The 21,820-nt window shown below is 41.8% G+C and overlaps 2 protein-coding genes across 2 annotated transcripts in view; both read right to left on the minus strand.

Annotated features, from left to right (window-relative positions):
• Window positions 1-173: 173 nt before the first annotated feature.
• lgmn (legumain) lies at window positions 174-11,769 on the minus strand. Its single transcript, XM_080537455.1, has 14 exons — window positions 11,696-11,769; window positions 11,228-11,394; window positions 10,683-10,780; window positions 8,751-8,832; window positions 8,047-8,129; window positions 7,368-7,443; window positions 6,912-6,974; window positions 6,694-6,760; window positions 5,482-5,600; window positions 5,005-5,094; window positions 4,317-4,526; window positions 3,666-3,836; window positions 1,822-1,889; window positions 174-1,400 (listed from the first exon to the last, which is right to left on the minus strand). Exons 2-14 carry the CDS (start codon window positions 11,369-11,371, stop codon window positions 1,358-1,360), a joined length of 1,314 nt encoding a protein of 437 aa, XP_080393581.1. The 5' UTR covers window positions 11,372-11,394; window positions 11,696-11,769; the 3' UTR covers window positions 174-1,357.
• A 968-nt stretch (window positions 11,770-12,737) lies between these two features.
• The window catches only part of pcnx1 (pecanex 1), a gene marked incomplete at its 5' end in the record, with an annotated part of 53,745 nt that continues 44,662 nt past the window's right edge, over window positions 12,738-21,820 (minus strand). The window contains 4 exon segments of the mRNA XM_080537373.1: window positions 12,738-13,899; window positions 14,674-14,814; window positions 15,324-15,772; window positions 16,476-16,708. Of these exon segments, the coding sequence (XP_080393499.1) occupies window positions 13,759-13,899; window positions 14,674-14,814; window positions 15,324-15,772; window positions 16,476-16,708 (964 nt within the window). The 3' untranslated portion in view covers window positions 12,738-13,758.

Consider the following 21,820-nt stretch of genomic DNA (forward strand, 5'->3'; position numbering starts at 1 on the left):
GGCCATCTATACTAATTGAAGAAGGGTTTGCAAATATGCAACATATTGTAAAATAGCTGCTACATGTTATGCAATAATCTATTTGTGTAAACAACATAATCATGCAATATAATTGTAACAGTGTGTGTGTGTAAAGTCAGAAATATTGAGACATATCTGGGAATGTCGTCAGTTTTATTTTCGATTGATCAAAGATATTCTCCAGATTGGTTCCACTGCTGGCTGCTCCCCCCCCCCCATTCAAACTGCATTTGTATATTTCCTGTCACCACTGTTATATTCAGCAGTTCCAACATCCTATAACATACAGTACAGGCCAAAAGTTTGGACACACTTCTCATTCAATGTGTTTCCTTTATTTTCATGACTATTTACATTGTAGATTCTCACTGAAGGCATCAAAACTATGAATGAACACATGTGGAATTTTTGTTGTTAATAAAATATGGTTTTGTTGTTGTTAATAAAATATATAATAATAATATTACATATATATAATAACATATTACTTATGTTATGTTATTATATATATATAATATTATTATAATATATTTTATTAACAACAACAACAACAACATATTTTATTAACAACAAAAAAGCAAAGGGTGGCTACTTTGAGGAATCTAAAATATAACATATATTTAGAGTTATTTCACACGTTATTGTTAAATACATAATTCCTATGTGTACATTCATAGTTTTGATGCCTTCAGTGAGAATCTACAATGTACCAAATAGTCATGAAAATAAAGGAAACGCATTGAATGAGAAGGTGTGTCCAAACTTTTGGCCTGTACTGTATAACACTTTCAACAGAAATGGGGACCAAATGACTTGACACCGGCAGTCATTTGATAAAACCTGAATACATATGACACAGATGGGAGTTGCAAAGTGTTTGACATTCCACACAAGAGTTCTTGTCAGCTATTTTGGACAACTGACAAGATCAAAGCATCAAAGTGACACAAAAGTATCAGAGTAAAGTGATCAAAGCATCCTGAACATTAACAGAGTGCTTGCTACGTTATAGGATTAAACTCCTTCATAAGTCAGTCCCATAGTCCCACGCCACATAGCAGAGCAAAACTGTAGTTTCTCCTCATTATTCTCTTACGTGTTTATACAAATCAAAGCGGCAACACATTAATCTCAGAAACACTCACAGTGAGTGATATAGTGCAATTCATCATAAAATAAGTATTTAAAATGTCACAGTAAAACCAAAAAGTGTTACAGCAGTGTGATGATAAAAAGACTCTTTGTCAAACTTGATTCCTTATCAGTGCAAAGGAAAGTATTGTGTTAGACCCTCCAGGCAGGAGGCACAGCAATCTGATCTGCGGCCTGTGTGTTTTCAGAAGACCCCTTTACACACGTCATCCATGGCCTCCACAATCCTAAAAAGAGAAATGAAATGATCAGACAAGGGAAGCAGTTCATTGTAAACTCAGTAATATAGCGATGTCTGATTGAAGAAAGCTTGTAATGAAGTTTCAGTTTTAATTTCACAGCTCGTGACGTTAGAATTATAAGGTTCTATCTCAATTTTTGTCAAAATTTTGTTTTTTACATAATCTGATCCATCAGGTGTTTATTAATGCCTGTGTGGTGTTATTTTTAAAATGTTGACATTTTTGAGTTACCGTAGTAATTAACAAAATACAAAGGTTCCATCTCACAAAACATAATGGAATGTAAAAACTTTGACGCTCAATATCTCTGAACTACCCTAAACGGAGATAGAACCTTATCATTCTAAACTCACGAGCTTGTTTAGACATGCCAAAATACTGAGAAGTAACCAAGACAATGTGATACCTGTCTGCTGGGTAGCCTCCCTCACACAGGTTCACCAGGGCATAGAGGTGCCTCAGAGCATACTCGTACTGCAACACAAGAACACAAACACAGCGTGAGTACACTTCCAACTTCCTTGAGTACATTTTACATTTTAGCAGACGCCTTATTCCAAAGCGATTTACAATCAATACATTTGAATACTAAGCAAGTGAATCATCAATTCCCCAGTCGTAGCAGGAAGAGTAATCCAGCTCAGGCCCGGGGCCATTGATAGAAGGAAAAACCTTCTTCTATCACCTTCTTCTAAACCTAGTTTTTTATTTTTATATTTAGACACTGGAGAAACAGTACAAGGGGGCAATAGAAGTTTTTAGGGACACAGTAGAGGGGAAAAGCGGGTGTCTTCAGGAGACGCAGTGCTGTGGGGCAGTAGATGTCTCAGGAGGAGCAGTTAAGGTGTAACCCTTGAGATGGGTCTTCAGTCTACGACGGAAGATGGGTAGTGACTCTGCAGTTTTGACAGCCGTGGGAAGCTATATAGAATATACTTCCAATGTCCCCCAAAATCAACAACAGTCACTGCACTCCTATTTGCCAGGTTTTAACCACAAAGGGGAGGCATGTTTAGCTCCTAAACAAGAGGAATGTACATCGGTCATAGGATGCAATATTAACCAAAGTCAGATGCCCTTCGTCTCATCAACATAGTTAGGGTGTGTTCTCACTAGAACATTTGCTTCACTTGGAATCAGAGTTTAGGATAAAATCCGCTTTGCTCTGCGTCGTTTGGAGCTGTGAGAACGCACATTCGAAGTCGCTCCCGGAGCAAACAGCCGACGGAGGCTCCGCTTGAAAAGGGTGGTTTCGCTCCGGTTAGAAACGACGCATCGAGGCTGTCCATAGGAAAACAACAGCGCATGCGTGTTGATCTGGATAAGAGCGGGACGAACGGGCAATTTCCAATCTTTCTGACCAATTAACTACCACGTTTGTTGCTTCGATTGCGTATGTTCCTTCGTTTACATAAAGGGCTGTGAGAACGCAAATCAGAGAAATAATTTATGCAACAATGTTGCAATCTCATCCACATGCTCCGGGTCCTGATTCGGATTTTCATGTGAGAACATGACCTTAAATAAATGAAGCCTAGTTGAGCAGTAAACATCTCTAAATCTATTGGTGAATGATGGGTTAATGCATGTGAGCTATTTTGATTCACTAACATAACTATGTTTTTGTGTTTGTTTCTCTAAACAAGACAAGGGCTCCGACACCCATCTCACGAGGGCCTGACTCACTCCGCCTGAGAAGGCGGTTTCTTCATCTGACATTTTTAAATGATAAAGGAGAACTGAAAACCCATCAGCACCTCAGCAGTTTCAACCACTCAACTGACAGAAACCTAAGAGAGATCGACTGAGTCTGATCAGAGAGTACAGGGCCATGGAGTGTCAGACTAGCAGGGTTCCTACAAGTTTCAACAAGTCAAATTTAAGACCTTTTTAGACCCTTTTTTAGACCTCTTTGAATTGAATTTTAGACCTATTCGCAACGCCATAATATGATAGCTTTTTGTCATCCTCGAGGTGATGAAATTAGGGATTTCACTGCCATACAGACGAGGAAGCGAATTGGCATTTTTTTGGGTTCCAGCTTGATTACAATTTCCGTGTAAATAGATGTGGTCGGACTGATTTCCTTGCAGGATCTAATTTTTAAGACCTAGCACCTAATTTTTTGACCGGATAACTGAAATTTGAGACCTTTTTAGGCCTTGTAAATTGGATTGCTAGATTTGAGACTTTAGGCTTTTTAAGACCAGCTTTTAAGCTTTTTGAGACTAGGGGTTCGGTGGGCTGTACCTGAGTTGTGTGCCAGTTGAAGCAGCGGGTCTTGTAGTGCTGGACTGAAGTCTTGTAGCACTGGTGCTGGGTGAGGTCCAGCTGGTCTCCCAGAATCCTTTGGGTCTGGATCTTATCGCCGGTCACCTTCAGCACCAAACTCTGCATGGTTTGACTCATCAGCTCCCTGACCTGGACACACACAAAAACATAATTACATTTGTCCACTTGTTTGTTATCTATGTGAAGACAAGACAGGTTTTTAAATAGTTTCATTAGACAGTGCTCTTGGAGAAATAATCATGGTGTAAATGTCTCAGTATACGTACAGATGCCACAAAGGAACAAAGCAAGTATTGCTTTGTTATATGAACAAATACAAAGCATAGTATTGTGTGGTAAAATGGTAAATGCTGCTCCAAAGTGCTTTACAACGGCCTCTCATTCACCCATTCACACACACATTCACACACCAATGGCGGCAAGCTGCCACGCAAGGCGCCGGCCGGCCCGCTCACTGGGAGCAATTTTGGGGTTCAGTGTCTTGCCCAAGGACACTTCGACATGTGGCCAGCCGGGGCTCGAACCGCCGATCTGCCAACCTTGTGATCATTAGACGGCAACTCTACCTCTTGCGCCACAGCCACAGAAATGTATGCATTTCCTCATCACCTTAAGGTGGGCTTTGATCTCCATGAGGTATCCCCTGGCAACAGCAATGTCATTGGTGGCCATCAGCTTCCTCTTGAGGATGGCCAGAGGCACGTCGGGGCTGGGGGTCAGGTCTGGGTCCACCACTGGCTGCAGGGTCATTGGGGCAGCAGGCTGGGCGTTAGCCTTAGAGTTACCCTGGAACGCCATCACCTTCATATGAGCCAGAGTCTGAAGGAAACAAACATATATACTTACAGGGTTCCTACAAGTTTCAGATCAGAACAAGTCAAATTTAACACCTCTTTTAGACCTCTTTGAATCGAATTCACCAGATGAATATCACCATATGATAGCTTTTTGTCATCCTCGGGGTGATGAAATTAGGGATTTCACTGCCATACAGACAAAAAAAGGAAGCGAATTGGCATTTTTTTGGGTTCCAGCTTGATTAACTTCCGCATAAATAGATGTGGTCGGACTGATTTCCTTGCAGGATCTCATTTTTAAGACCTAGCACCTCATTTTTAGGCCGAATAACTGGAATTTGAGACCTTTTTAGGCCTTGCAAATTGGATTGCTGGATTTTAGACTTCATGGCTTTTTAAAACCGATTAATTCAGATGAACCTTGGCTTCAAATTAACTCTTTTTCTTCCAGAGTGTATTTATTGCCCATCCCACATTTTCACACATCACAACTCTCTCACCTTGTTCCCAAACTGTTGAACATGGCTGGTGTTTGTGTGGCTCTTCACAACCTTGAACTGCTTCATCAGAGTCTCCTTGGTCAGATCCTCCTGTGTATAAAAATCAGATAAAATGAGAGATTACAACAATATTAACACAACCGTTAACATTTTGTGACGTTAGAATTATAAGGTACAATCTCCATTTTTGTCAAAATTGAGTTTTTTACATAATCTGATCCATTAGGTGTTTATTAATGCCTGTGTGGTGTTATTTTTAAAATGTTGAAATGTTTTAGTTAGTAATTCATAAAATACAAAGGTTCCATCTCACAAAACATAATGGAATGTAAAAACTTTGACGCTCAATATCTCTGAACTACCCTAAACGGAGATAGAACCGTATAATTCTAAGCTCACGATTTGGCGACAAAGTTGCTATACAAAGTCAAGGTGCCCTGATTAACTGTTCTGATGTTATGGGGAAACAATGCTCACCACATCAGAGTCTTCCATCCAGTTCACACTGTACCAGTCTCCCAGGTATGTGTCTCTCTTCTCATCAAAATAGCAGGCATAAGAGGACTCATGAGAGTTGGAGGCTGTGGTGGCATACACTGTAAAAGGGCAAGAAAGTTATCACAAGATGCTGGCTTGTAGCGGAACCTCCCACTTTAGACCACTGGATAGACATGGTTAATAATATCTTGGAGATGGAGTGTTTGACCTACAATTTAAGATTAAGGAAAGAGAATGGTCAGCGGCTATGGGATAAATAGGTGTCTTTTCTGGGCCAAAGGGATTCGTCATATATACAGGGTTCATATACAGGGTACATATACAGGGTTCATATATACAGGGTTCATATATACAGGGTTCATATATACAGGGTCCCCACACCTTCTGAAACATCAAATTCAAGCACCTTTCAAGGACTTTCAAGACTCAAATCAGCATAGTTTGAGACAGATCTAGATGAGAATTAATATAATAGGAACTATCCGCTCACAGACAACAATTTGTAAAAAGAGAGGCTTGAATGTGTGAACACTAGATGGTCTCTTGCCTTCTCTACCACAGCACAGCAAAACAATATATTGTGAAATGTGTAAAGTTAAGCAATACAGAGATACTAAATTTGGGGTTTTCATTAGTTGTCAGTAATAATCATCAAAATTAAAAGCAATAAACACTTGAAATATATCAGTCTATGTGGAATGAATGTATACATTATACAAGTTTCACTTTTTGAATGGAATTACTGAAATAAATAAACTTTTTGATGATAATTTGATAATTATATGACCAGCACCTGTATATATTCACCCTATTATTATTTTATTTATTTTATGTATGATGTACAGTATAATGTACAATACCTACTTTTACCTGTGTACCAATTCATGTCTACATATTATGTGACTATGTAACCTCTCATACTTTTGTTTGTCTAACCCTAACGATAAAAAAGAGACACACTGTGAAGCACAGCATGAAAACACCAAGGTAATTCATGGATAGTATAGCTAGGTCATTTGCATGGGGGGTAGAGGTCAACTTTATTGTCCCAAGGAGCAGTCAAGTGAACTTGTGGGGCTGTACTGTAGACAGTTCATCAGGTGACACCTCATTAATGATTGACCTCTTTGTATTATCCATGTTTTGGTTTTCCTGGAATGTGATTGAGTACCGGGGTCAAGTGCAACTCACCGTCGATGTCAGCAGGCAGGGTTTTCATCATGGACCCGGATTCACATGCCTCAATGTAGAACACCATCTACATGTCGGCGCATGCACAGGGGAAGAAGCAAGTTTGGTGAATCATTGCTCGATCCTCGTGATCGAAAACACCGGCTTGGTGTTCCCCCACATTCAGCCAACATGTCTCTGCATGATGTACTTTTGAAAAACAACAACAAAATGTTCACCTTTTTGTATCTCTTGTTCTCACGCATGTAGGTAATTGTACTCATGAGGTCCTTGACATGAAGCTATAGAAAAGAAAAGTGTTAACCTTCATGATAAAACAACATGCAACACTGGGAGTAAAGCTCTCTCTATGTCTTCTACGTTACTCTGTTCCTGCGAGAATAATAATGGTTCATGTGTTCACTTTAAAACAGAACTAAAGTACTCTACTCTGGCTGTCACAAGTAGTAGCATTGTTCAGAGACTCACTATGTCCCACAAAAATCAGTGCTAAGAAAGAGGACATTTAACCCCCTTTACTAGGTTTAAACATAAGAGCTTTATGACATCATCTCATTAACCATTTTGGAATGAACTTATTATTGATGATTTTGTTTGTTCCATTGGGCAGAACTTCCATGGACAAAAAAAAGAAGTTCTTAGACAAACATTGACAGGAAATGAAAAGTGCTTACATCATCATCAGGGAAGGCCAGGATCCCAGGGGCGCCGTGATCAGTGAAGTACACAAACACATGATCGTTTGGACCGCTGCCAAGAGGAAGCAGAGAGTAAATGCCAGGTGCATTTTCTGTTGAACAAACATGGTTTCCTTTTGAACCAAATGATACACTGGAAGTGTATATGTATATATATATATAACATATATATATATGTTACGGTACATGTGGGAAAACTAGGTTAGGGTTAGGGTTAGGGTTAGACATGCCCGCAGTGAGTTGGACTTGTGATCGGAAGGTTGTGAGTTCAAATCCCGCCTGAAGCCACACCACTACTAGTGTGCCCTTGGGTAAGGCACTTAGCCCTCAGTTACTCCAGGGGGAATGTCCCTGTAATTCGTAATTGTAAGTCGCTTTGGATGCGCTTTGGAAGCGTCTGCTAAATGGCAAAATTATTTAAATTTTAAATTATTTATGTCGCAGGGTCTTACCCCCCCAATCCAACCCTTAATGCTGAGTGCCAAGCAGGGAGGCATTGGGTACCATTTCTATAGTCTTTGGTATGACTCAGCCAGGGATCGAACTTACGACCTCCCAATCTCAGGGCGGACACTCTAACTGCAAGGCCACTGAGCGAATGTAGCAATTCTTATATTCCAACCCCCCCCCCACACTCCCTCAGTCTCCCACTCGCCTCTTCAGCACTTTCCCAGAACCTCCTTTGACGTTTGCAGAGTCACCCTTCAGCACAGCCAGGAAGTTCTCCGGGGTCACGGTCTTAAGGGTAAACACAAACGCACACAGACATATTATGATGTGACATTGCCAGAGAAGTTATTCGGTTGTTAAGTCGTGACGTGTTTCCGGGTCCAATGTTGGCTGAGGCGCTGTCTTCGAAATGCCTCAGTAATAATAATAATAAATTATATTTATATAGAGCTTTTCCGAGGCTCAAAGACGCTGACAAATATGGGAAAAATGGGAAAGTGCCGTGTCCCTTGTTGGATGAATAGATCCGAGTCTAAAAAAACGATTGAACTGTCATTCTACCGCTGTAGTACACTGGTACTCTGGTGCGGGGAATTTCTGGTTTGGACCCGGAAATTGCTAAACGTCACGTTTGACGTCAGACTTAACAACCGAATAGGCGCAGGCGCATGGTGAAGAAATATGAGGTCAAAGTGTCTTGGTAGTTACACATTTTAACAAATGTAATAGCCTATAAGAGTGTAACTGTATAAAACTAAAACTCAATTGCTATTGATCGCATGCAATGATATTCTCTAGATACTGTTGCACTGTATATATTCTGGGGCAACAATGCTAAATACTAGCTAGTTCCATAACATATGCCCCAAGAAAAGCATTTAGGCCTAAATTGGTCTGACAATGACTCACGTCTTCAGTGTAGTCTTTGAGAACTCCCTTATACACATCTGTCCCATTCGGCCTGTTGATCACGACACCGGGGGTTGGGTTTCTGAAAACAACAGAGAAAAATAAATATATTACCTGGAGGTGACTTAACGTAGTATTATATTGATGTAGGTATTTGATTTTCAAACAATTGCCAAACATGGAAGCTAATACAATATAGTAAAAACAGGTAATTTTCAACACCTTTTCCAATTATGACCATTTGAAAAACATGTATTAGAAAAATAAGGCTACACATGTTATCAGCTTGTCATTGTCAAGGATCAGGTGACTAAAAAGGACAAAAGTAGTAAGTCAGTATTTCCGTGAACTGTGGCGCTGTGGAAATGTAATGTTGATTAGGTCTCCCTACATAGCCGTTATAAAAGGCGTTCTCTCCCACCTCATAGTATCACTTCCCCTACTCAATGAAAGACACACTGAACTGAACACAGTGCTGTAGTTAGTATTCTTATTCTGTCACCATCATCCATCTGTGGAACCTTGTCACGAGCACAATACCTAATATCATTCTATTGCCCCCAATGTTTCCTTAAATTGAAAGTAAAAATTAACAGTACTTGGCGGAGTGCTGTTCAGCCGCACCTTGATAAAATACAGCAGAATCATTGTGAGTCAACACAAACTTAAAGCTGTTTTAACAGCTGGAGATAACAGGACCTTAAATCCTGACCAACATGAAGGCAATCACAGTATTTCAACAGGACAAGTTATAATGAAGCTGGTTTTAGGGCAAATAGCCTACACACAACTATTGCCTATGATTCAGATTCATAACAGGCCTACTACCATAACAGGCCAACTACAACAATTTAAAAGTGGCTCAGGCAGAAACAGTGATTCAAAGCTCTGAGCAACAAGGTGCAAATATGACTGTGAATCATTAACTAATCAACAATCCACTAGCCTATTAAGAGAATATGATGCAATCACCATATCTCAAATCTCAGTCTTAAATCTGTAATACTGCCCATTGAGTCACAGTTAAGCAACAGCATTTCCAAGCCCTGCAAGAGAACTCAAATGTGTTCCATGTAGCCTAACTGCATAAAGTATTGACTCTACACAAACTCAGGCTGTTTACAGAACATTCTGAGTGCCAAGGTTCCTACAACTTTCAACAAGTCAAATTTAAGACCTTTTTAGACCTTTTTTAGATAGCATTTTAGACCTATTAGCGACACCATATGATAGCTTTTTGTCATCCTCGAGGTGATGAAATTAGGGATTTCACTGCCATACAGACAAAAAAGGAAGCGAATTGGCATTTTTTTGGCTCCAGCTTGATTAATTTCCGCGTAAATAGATGTGGTCGGACTGATTTCCTTGCAGGATCTAATTTTTAAGAGCTAGCACCTCATTTCTAGACCGAATAACTGGGATTTGGGACCTTTTTTAGGCCTAAGAAATTGGAATGCTGGATTTTAGACTTTAAGGCTTTTTAAGACCAGCGCGGGAACCCTGGAGTGCTGCACTGAGCCGAAAAGGGCCTGAATGCCACAACAGTCTGAGAACGTCTGGGTCCCATCTACCCATCTATCCATCTATCCATCTATCCACTAAATACTCTTTAAGCGGCAACTTAAGACACATCTGTTCAGACAGGCTGGCAGTCAATTTTAGCCTTCTTATTGTTCCTGTTTATGTTCTGTTTATGTTGTCTCCTTTCTGTTTTTAATCATTGATGTTTCGAATTTGCACTTTTTTATCTTTTTATTTATTTTATATGTAAAGCACCCTGTGCATCCGTGCTGGGAAGGGTACTATATAAATAAAGTTTTACTTACTTACTTACTTACCTAACAAAAGACAATCTAGAATACTAATAAATAGGGCCTGCTTTGTCCCCCCACCCCCCATTAAGAATCGAACATTACAGAAAAAAGTACTCACTCATCATTCTGTGCCAGGTCGTCATACATCATCACCACTATCTGCTCATCAGGGACCCCATTTTTATGGACAATCTGGTACGCATGGCAAGCATCCGCCTGTGGACACATCACGCAAGTCAACAAAATACTGTCAACCCCACCACAGCCTAGAATACAGAGTTTGACATTTCTGACTGTGACTGAGTGTGAGGAGGATGGAACTCCATTATCATAGTCAGTACTACTACTAGGTTATTCATGTTTATTGATTGAAAAGGACAAAATCACAGCTTGTTTTGAAGAATGCCACTGTATACTGGATAATATATCTTAATAGAAGGGCTGTATCGTAGCTACAACGTTTGCAGGAAAGGTGCTATACAAATAAAAGTGATTATTATTATTATTAGTAGTAGTAGTATAACATACATGTTATGCATAACAACTCATTAAGAAGCCAACTTATGTACTGTAGCGAATGTGAGGAGGCAGTTTAACAGTAGCCTATAACAGTACACATGGTTGTATAAACATGTAGATGTCCATGTGTCTGTGCCTCCTCACCTGGTGTCTGTAGTTGTACCAGCCGTTGGATCCAGCCACGATGACCACCCAGTTCTTCCCGTTCTCCGGCGGCTCCGTAGGGAAGGCATGGCCCATCATCAGCCCCAGACTCAGGCACAGCACCACTGTGATGGACGTAAACATGTCTTCTGCTGTCTCTGGTCACCCTGAACAAGTGGGTTAAAGTCATCATCATCACACACCGTAGGAAGAAGAGATTGGTTTTGTCTATACAAGCACAGCTGGTTTTCTTGTTTTTCGGCATTCTCTGACTTCTGACACCCACCCAAAACACCCACGATCGAGCCCCAAGCTAGCCCGTCTGCTCCCTACTACAAAGAGCCTGTGACTCTAAAGTTATTGAATTACATTGAGCATATCAACTAAACTACACTGTCTGTTGCGGGAAAAAATAGGGTTTAAAACCCGCCAAATGTACACTATTGACAAATCAGCATCATTCATTACCCTGTCGATCGCTGTCAGGATGAGTCCGTGTGAAGTTTGAAGATATGCTGCTGGGTTATGTAGGTAATTGTGATTGTCGGGAACAACACTGGGATTGCTGGACAGCCAATCAGGAGGCGCAAGGCAGCGTGTGACTGGGTCACGTGATCCTCAGTCATGTGCTTTCGCTCTCTGTAATACATTTAACCCAGGGTGTTTCTATTATAGGACTTCAACAAATACAAGATATGAACTCTGGTTGTTTCTGTTGAGGCTGCATTGTTAGATTTTAAAGACTAATGTCCCAGTTATTTCATATCAATGAATGTAATATACCTTAGTTTTGATTTATATTATTTGAGATTAGTACTTAGATTGTCCTTCCAAAACCAAAACATGATACTCCGTTGTTGTTCTGGATTGGAACAATTGGGATATGGCTTCAAATTGGCTTCAAGTTATTTATTGTAATTTCTTTGAGCACCAGATGCGATGCGTCGCGTCATAGAAATCAAGTACTGTTGCGTGATGTGAAAATGCATTTGCTCCATTGTTTAAATGTGTGTTAAATGACAGTTTGATCTTATATTCATATAAGCATATAAAAGCCTCTTATATCAGAGATAAAAATAGGAAAATCCATCTCAACATAGGCAAGCCTACAAAAAACCCCTCACTTGACACTCAGTTACGTTTGCCCTTTTGGTACAGTACCTCATCTTGTGACACTGTCTTCGTCATGTTTTTGTCACACTTGTGACAGTCATAATACTTTACTGCACTTACAGTAGGCCTACTCAGCAGTCAATGTCTCATTACACAAAATGCACATGAATGAGTTTTAAAGATTCCTCGTGACAGAGTTCCCAACCCTCCGTTCTCTGCTACTGGGCTGTGTCATGTAACACAAGGAGCAAATGGCCCTGGACATCAGAACATCCACATCAAATCTAAAACGAAGAAAAAGAAAGAAAGAAAGAAACTAGAACAGCAATAAATCAAACGCTTTTTATTTCTCCATATAGAAAAAGAATTAAGTTAAATAGGGAAACAGTCCATCAAAAGTTGGGCATCTTGTCTTTAACCGCTGGTCCTTGATACATTTACATACCTTTGTCCCGTAAATGAAAAAGATGTAGCAAAATGTAAATACCATGTTCACAGTAATAAATATTCAAAACAAAATCTTTTGTACATTGACATATAATATATATTCATATATATAATTATATACGTTAAAAACTTTTTTTCAAGTTTATCAAACGCAAAACAGAAAAAAAATTAAATGGCTGAAAAACAGAATGATGATTCTGCATTTTTTCATTCCCAAGGCATCGGTAACCATGGCAACCATTCAGAGTCTGTAATAAATAAAATGTGATATTACCTCAAGATTGTAGTGCATCATCACGGTAAATAAAAAATAAATTCATAGTGCAAGTTTATTTTCTTCTCGCAACTTTGCAACTTCAAAACAAAAAAACGGAATGACAATGAAAACAAATGAAATAGTGTGTTAGGTACAGCACCTGCAAGTCTTTTGCACCTGAACTACTCTAATCTTGGCAGCAAAAAAAAGAGCTTTCACATGTGTGAAACCATGGCAACCTTCAGTACCAGGCTTTTTTGGCAAATTATTTGGAGACAAAACAACAACAACAAAACATTGCAGTTTCTTCAAGTTCTTCACACTCAGTTTTTTTATAAGAATCAGAAATCAACAGCCGTAAAAGTTTGTGCACATATTTGTTTGTCTGTGTGTGTGTGTGTATGTAATAAAATAAAATGCATAGAAAAGAAGAAGAATTACCGGTAGCAATGCTCAACTTAATAGGGTTAAACTGTCATGCAGCATTTTTGAGTGACACGCAGAACAAGGCAGATAGATGGAGTATGAGTATGTTTCATGTGTGTGTACTCTGCCTCTATTTGCACTTTCCCCTGGCTTTCCCTCCCCCTCAGATACCAGGAAAGGGGGAGGGGGGGAGAACCCCCGTTTCCTTGCTGTCTGCTGGCTCTGCTGTCCTCCTGCCAGCCAGGAATGCTGCCTGTGTATTCCCGGGACGACGATGTGTTGCCTTGGTTCACACCTCTGCACCCAACTCAATGACTCCAGTCTCAATGATTGGCACCAGCTTATCTTCCACCTGTACCAGCAGGATGGTCTTGTCTATATGGGAGCGACTGGCTGGGTCTCGACTACAAGGCACCCACCGGTGAATCACCTGCAAGGTGTGTGTTTGATAACAGAGTGAAGCCAAAGGGTTAGGGGTGGGGGAGAAGATAGGAGAGAGAGAGAGAGAGAGAGAAAGTAAGACAATGAGGAAGACAAAGAGACGTTGCTGATATAAAAACACAAGCTAATGTGTAATGATAATCCGACAACGGTTGGATTACAATGTCAAATGAATTAATTGAATGGATTACAATGTCAAATGAATTACAGTATCACATGAAGACTTAACCTGAACCTGTGTTCATTCTTGTGATTTTATATTTTTTACTATGTTTTTAACTTATTGGGCCGGTTTCACAGACAAGGCTTAAGCCTAATCCTGGACTAAAAAGCATCTTCAATGGAGATTTTACATTGAAAGTGTGATTTAGTCCAGGACTAGGCTTAAGCCTTGTCTGTGAAACCGGCCCATTGTGTTTTTAGGTTGTTTTGTTTTTAACTTATTATGTTTTTAGGTTGTTTTGTTTTTAACTTATGTTTTTAGGTTGTTTTGTTTTTAACTTATTGGGCCAGTTTCACAGACAAGGCTTAAGCCTAATCCTAGACTAAAAAACATCTTCAATGGAGATTTTACATTGAAAGTGTGATTTAGTCCAGGACTAGGCTTAAGCCTTGTCTCTGAAACCGGCCCATTATGTTTTTACGGTTGTTTTTTTCTTCTCTCAGTAGCACTCTGAGATTCTTTTGAATGAAAAGTGCAATACAAATAAAATGCATTATTATTATTATTATTATTATTATTATTATTATTATTATTACTTACATGTCCCTCCATGCCCTCTAGGGGGCTCCAGTCTCTCCAGCAGCTTCGTCCGGCCCTCAGTCTCACGGTCTCGTCGGGCCACTGCAGCTCCTTACGCTTCGACAGGTTGATGAGCTCCAGCACCTGGTTCACGTCCACGATCTAGAAGGAACGCATCACATGTTGTCAAGTCTGTCACAGAACACATAGGCGGCAGCCCTTTACTGGTAAGAGAAACACCCTTGAGACACACGGTACTCATTGAGGTTCTATCACGTTCTAGAACTTTCCATTTACATTTTTGGCATTTAGCAGACGCCTTATTCCAAAGCGACTTACAATCAATACATTTGACTAAGCAAGTGAATCATCAATCCACCAGTCGTAGCAGGAAGAGTAATCCAGCTCAGGCCCGGGGCCATTGGCAGTCTCTGTGATAGAAGTAGATTTTTCCTTCTATCACCTTCTTCTAAACCTAGACTTTTTTTCTTTTTTCTTTTATATAGACTCTGGAGAAACAGAGAAACAGTACAAGGGGGGGCAATAGAAGTTTTAGGGGACACAGTAAAGGGGAAAAGCAGGTGTCTTCAGGAGACGCAGTGCTGGGGGGCAGTAGAAGTCTCAGGAGGAGGAGCAGTTAAGGTGTAACCTGAAGAGACGGGTCTTCTTACCTGCACTCTGTACGAGATGTCGTCTCTGCGCACAGAGGAGAAGGTGGGGTTGTGTTGGTGGTGGTGGTGGAGGTGGTGGTTGTGGCTGAGGAGGGGATCTCCGCCCACGGTGGTGCCACCCAGGCCGTCGCTGCCCAGCAGGCCCACCAGGGTGTGTCGTTTGCAGGGAGGGATGCTGTGGCTGGAGAGGGAGGCGGACGGGCCGGCCGGGTCGGAGCCGGAGCCGGAGCCGGAGCCCAGGCGGAGCTGGAGGGAGGTGGGCAGCGTGCGCAGGGACAGCTGGCTGGTGGAGGAGCGGCGGCAGGGCTCCAGGCCCGTGGCGGAGGTGCGGAGGGAGGAGTGGCGGCTGCTGCTGTAGCGGTAGGAGGACGACTGGCTGGCCACGGAGGCGCGGGCGGGGGAGTGGCGCACCAGGCCGGACTGGACCGACTGGGAGCTCTGACTGGTGCCTGAACCAGGAGAGAGAGAGAACGGATTACGATTGTTCCGTAACAACCTGGATAAAAGTAGCATATGGAGCCCCCCTGGGGTCACATGGTAGAAAAAAATATTTGATGTGTGAATCTGTTCCCTTGGTTTAGTAAATCTGTACCCTCGGTTTAGTAAATCTGTACTCTCGGTTTAGTAATCCGTTCCCTCGGTTTAGTAATTCGTTAGGGTTAGGCCCTACGAGCCAGAAAGATTGCAAGGATTCTAACCCTAACCATAACAAATTACTTTTATTAGCACATAAAAAAAAGACCCAAAATATATGTTATATGATCTGAAAGTGATGAGAGCAGGGGTTCGACAGTAAGTAAAAAAAAAATCGCCGGGTTTGTTTGCGCGAGCCCGACGACGCTGCTGGATCCTGGATCTGTTTACCTGTGTGCAGGAAGAACAACAGACGGCGCAGGCGCCAGACCAGACTAGATGATCGCGGAGTGAAGATATTATCAAAGCGTACGTGATGCGACGGGTGATCGACAGGCGTGTACGCTTTGATAATATCTTCACTCCGCGATCATCTAGTCTGGTCTGGCGCCTGCGCCGTCTGATGTTCTTCCTACACACAGGTAAACACATCCAGGATCCAGCAGTGTCGTCGGGCTAGCAAAAACAAACAAACCCGGAAAATGTTTTACTTGCTCCGGGCAAGCGGGCAAGCGTTACTGTGGAACCCTGGAGAGTGATGTCTTTGACGTCCAGAAGAGTCCTCACCCAGAGAGTGTGGCTGGTAGGACAGAGGGGCGGCAGGGCCAGAGATCCCTCCCTGGGACACTGAGCTCTGCTGCGAGTCGCTCACCCCCGTCCCATTGCCGCTGGCACAGGACAACCCCCCCCCGGCATCGGCGTCCTCAATATTCCCCCCGCTGTTGCACCCTGCGCCACAGCCCTTCCGTAGCCTGGACACAGAGAGAGAGAGAGCAAGGCAGAGGGGGAGGAAGAGAAATGGTAAATGGACTGCACTTACAGGTGCAACACAACAAATTAGAATATCGTGCAAAAGTTTTTTTTCAGTAATTCAGTAATTCAACTTAAAGGGTTAAACTTAGATATTATATAGACTCATTACATGCAAAGCGAGATATTTAAAGCCTTTATTTGTTATAAATTTGATGATTATGGCTTACAGCTTATGAAAACCCCAAATTCAATATCTCAGAAAATTTGAATATTGTGAAAAGGTTCAATATTGTAGGCTCAAGTGTTACACTCTAATCAGCCAATTAATCCAAAACACCTGCAAAGGGTTCCTGAGCCTTTAAATGGTCTCTCAGTCTGGTTCAGTAGAATTCACAATCATGGGGAAGGCTGCTGACCTGACAGTTGTGCAGAAAACCATCATCGACACCCTCCACAAGGAGGGAAAGCCTCAAAAGGTAATTGCGAAAGAAGTTGGATGTTCACAAAGTGCTGTATCAAAGCACATTAATAGAAAGTTAGAAAGTTAGTGGAAGGAAAAAGTGTGGAAGAAAAAGGTGCACAAACAACAGGGATGACCGCAGCCTGGAGAGGATTGTCAGGAAATGGCCATTCAAATGTGTGGGGGAGCTTCACAAGGAGTGGACTGAGGCTGGAGTTAGTGCATCAAGAGCCACCACACACAGACGGATCCTGGACATGGGCTTCAAATGTAGCATTCCTCTTGTAAACCGCTCCTGAACAACAAACAACATCAGAAGCGTCTGACCTGGGCTAAAGAAAAAAAGAACTGGTCTGTTGCTCAGTGGTCCAAAGTTCTCTTCTCTGATGAGAGCAAATTTTGCCTCTCATTTGGAAACCAAGGTCCCAGAGTCTGGAGGAAGAATGGAGAGGCACACAACCCAAGACACTTGAAGTCCAGTGTGAAGTTTCCACAGTCTGTGTTGATTTGGGGAGCCATGTCATCTGCTGGTGTTGGTCCACTGTGCTTTATTAAGTCCACAGTCAACGCAGGCGTCGACCAGGACATTTTAGAGCACTTCATGCTTCCTTCAGCAGACAAGCTTTATGGAGATGCTGACTTCATTTTCCAGCAGGACGTGGCACCTGCCCACACTGCCAAAAGTACCAAAACCTGGTTAAATGACGATGGGATTCCTGTGCTTGATTGGCCAGCAAACTCGCCTGACCTGAACCCCATAGAGAACCTTTGGGGCATTGCCAAGAGAAAGATGAGAGACATGAGGCCGAACAATGCAGAAGAGCTGAAGGCCGCTATTGAAGCACCCTGGTCTTCCATAACACCTCAGCAGTGCCACAGGCTGATAGCATCCATGCCACGCCGCATTGAGGCAGTAATTCATGCAAAAGGGGCTCAAACCAAGTCCTGAGTACATATGCATGATTATACTTTTCAGAGGGCTGACATTTCTGTATTTAAAATCCTTTTCTTATTGAGGCTGAGTGATTAGTCGCACATTTTCAGTCTCTCTCAACTCGGCAAAAATAAACCCTCAGAAATCATATTTCAACAAATATATTCAAGGTAATATAGAAGAGAAATAATAAAGAGGTCGGTTAGATAAAGAAATTCGAGCCAAAAGGTGATTAAAAGTAAGAAAATGGACCCTCAGAAATCATATTTCAACAAATATATTCAAGGTAATATAGAAGAGAAATAATAAAGAGGTCGGTTAGATAAAGAAATTCGAGCCAAAAGGTGATTAAAAGTAAGAAAATGGATTCGGGCCCTGACAAGAGTGAGGGAACACGAGGAGAGAAGCAGGGAACGGATTCAGAGCCAGCTACCCTGAACCAACTGGTTGAATTGCTAGCACCCATAATTAAACAACTGAGTGAGGTTAAAGAAGAAGTTAAAGGGGTAAAACAGGGAATAAGCGAAGTGAAGAGGGAGGTGATGAAAGAGCTCGCCAGGTTCCGAAGGGAAATCGACAACAAATTCGAAGGGATTAATGCCGACGTTAAAATACAGAGTGACAACATGGAAGAGGCCCAGGCGCGCATAGCGGAACTGGAGGAATGGCAGACAGAGGCTAAGAGGATGGTGCTAGATGTGACGGCCCAGGCACAACGACTGCAAGAGAAGACGACGGACCTCGAGGGGAGGTCGAGACGGATCAATATTCGCATCTTTGGCATACCGGAGGGCACGGAGGAGAATTCGACTGGCAAGTTCCTGGAGCGCTTTTTATCCACCGAACTCGAGCTACCTAACGACACCCCACTCCAGATACAGAGAGCACACAGAGCCCTGGCGCAGAAACCACCTCCGAACGCACCCCCCAGGTCAATGGTGGTAAACTTTCTACAGTTTGAGACGAAGGAGATGGTGCTCAGTCATGAAAATACTCGTGGGAGAGAAGAGGGTGTTTTTTGAGCATGATTATGCAACTGAAGTGGTCCAGAAGAGAAGGGAATACGCGGCCATAAAAAAATATTGAAAGAGGAAAAGATCCGTTTCCAAACCCCGCTGGCGAGGATGCGAATCCACTGGGAAAGCGGAGTGAAAACGTATGACAGCGCAGAGGACGTGGCGAGAGACATGGCGGGCAGAGGATACGAGGTGGGTCTCCCAGGAGAAGGCACCACGACTACAGAGAGGGAGAAGACGCGACACCGGGCAGAGTGGCAGCAGCCGAGGGGAAACAAGCTGGGGAGGAGCGCAGCGGCTGCCGCCAGGAAGAAGCTGAAGGATTTCCGATGGGGGAAATGAGTCTGATTTGCTAACATGAGCGGGTGTCTTGAAGGGACTGAAGCACAACCAGATGGCCTACAAGGTATGTTTAAAACAGTCAACGGACCTCTAATAAAGTAATTGTAATAGTTGCCGTTTGAGAGAGACTGAACTAAGAGAGTTGGACATTACTAGACGGAGTGAAACCCTTTGGAAAGGGTGTGATTTCGGTCCCAATCCAAGGGGTGACAGTGGGCGGAGTAGAACATAAAGTGGGCCTTTTTGCAGATGACGTCATAGCATTCCTTGAACGGCCGAGTGAATCGCTGCCTGAACTACTGGATCTCTTGAACTCATATGGACAGCTATCAGGATACAAGATAAATATGACTAAAACCCAAATACTCACCATTAATTACACCCCACCAAAGGAGATAAGGGGAAAATTCTATTTAAATTGGAATCTAAAGAAAATCAATTATTTAGGGATAGAAGTGACTAGACACTTATCAGGACTATATAGGGCAAATTATGATAAGATTAACCAAGAATTATTAAAAGACATACCGGTACATCGTTGGTCCACCCTAACATTGGATTTTAGCTCGAAGATTGATTTAGTAAGAATGAATGTATTACCCAGAATCTTATATTTATTCCAGGCATTACCAATGAATAGAGATACCACAAATACAATTCACATCATGGGACAGGATGATCTCTAGATCCATATGGGGGGGGAAGAGGCCTAGAGTGAGATTCAGAACTCTCCAACTAAAGAGGGAGAAGGGGGGCTTGAGTCTACCGAACCTGAAAGAATACTTCCACGCAGCCCAGTTGAAATATATAAATTATTGGTGTAAACCGGATTATGGAGCAAAATGGAAAGAAATGGAAAAATAATTTGGTACGTACCCGATACAGAGTGTCATAGGAGATCGGGAAACATTTAAGAAGGTTAGGAATCAAATGGATTCGATCACAAAATTTACCCTGGAAATATGGTTCAGAATACTGAAACACAACAAGGCGGAGAAGGATGCAAATTTATTGAAATGGGTGGCTTTTGATAGCAATTTTAAACCAGCTGGGCACGACGGGGGTTTCAGACAGTGGGCGGATAAAGGCATTACGGCTTGGTGCACACTGACAGATAAGGGAAAGGTAGTGAGTTTCCAGGACTTGAAAACTACATACGGTCTGGATTGGAGGGAATTCTACAAATATCTTCAGATGCGGGATTACTTTGGGAAACGGATTGGACAGGAACTCTCCCTAAAAGTGAATGAGGTGGTACAAGTTATGATTGATGCATATACAGGGACGCAGGTCAGGGCTATATCTACATTGTACAATGCATTGATGAGTGGCAAAAACACAACAGGGTATATAAAAGAAAAATGGGAAACAGAATTTGATATAGAAATATCTGAAGATGATTGGGATAATATGTGGGAAAAACATCAGACCTCAACCTGCTCACGAGCATGGAGAGAGTTTTCCTGGAAAAATCTGATACGTTTTTTTTATCACACCCAAAATAGTAAATAACTATTCGGATACAAGGAAGTCATGTTGGAGGAATTGTGGGGTATCTGAGGCTAACCATGCCCATATATTCTGGAATTGCCACAAAATAATAGGGTTTTGGGGAATGATACATGGGATAACACAAGAAATTCTGGGTTACAAATTTCCTATGAATCACAAGCTGCTCTATATGTGTAATTACACAGAAAATGAGATACAGGTTGGGGACTTATCTATTCAAGATACTCATGGTCGCTGGGAAAAAGGCTATCACAAGGAAATGGGGTACGGAAGACCTACCTACTCAGGCTCAATGGGTAGACACAGTGGGGGAAATACATGTTATGGAAAAACGGACTCACAGACTACGACTTTTAGGACCACAGATGGACAACAAATGGATGAAGTGGACACGATGGCAATTGACACAGACTTGAGACATGACAGCAGTAGCTTTTTATTTTCCTTTTAATGTTTTTCTTTTGTTGTTTTGTTGATGTTGAATTGTTGTATTATTGTTCTTATTGTTGAATAAAAAGAAAATTGCAAATTTTTTTATCATTTTCTTATTGATTTCATGTAATATTCTAATTTTCTGAGATATTGAATTTGGGGTTTTCATAAGCTGTAAGCTATAATCATCAAATGTATAACAAATAAAGGCTTTAAATATCTCGCTTTGCATGTAATGAGTCTATATAATATCTAAGTTTAACCCATTAAGTTGAATTACTGAAATAAATAAACCTTTGCACGATATTCAATTTTTTGGAGTTGCACCTGTATATAGCACCTTTTTCGCTGCTCCAAAGCGCTTTACAACGGCCTCTTATTCACACACCCATTCACACACCAGTGGCGGCCAAGC

The sequence above is a fragment of the Nansenia antarctica genome (assembly GCF_963989245.1).
Source record: "Nansenia antarctica genome assembly, chromosome: 1".
Taxonomy (NCBI): domain Eukaryota; kingdom Metazoa; phylum Chordata; class Actinopteri; order Argentiniformes; family Microstomatidae; genus Nansenia; species Nansenia antarctica.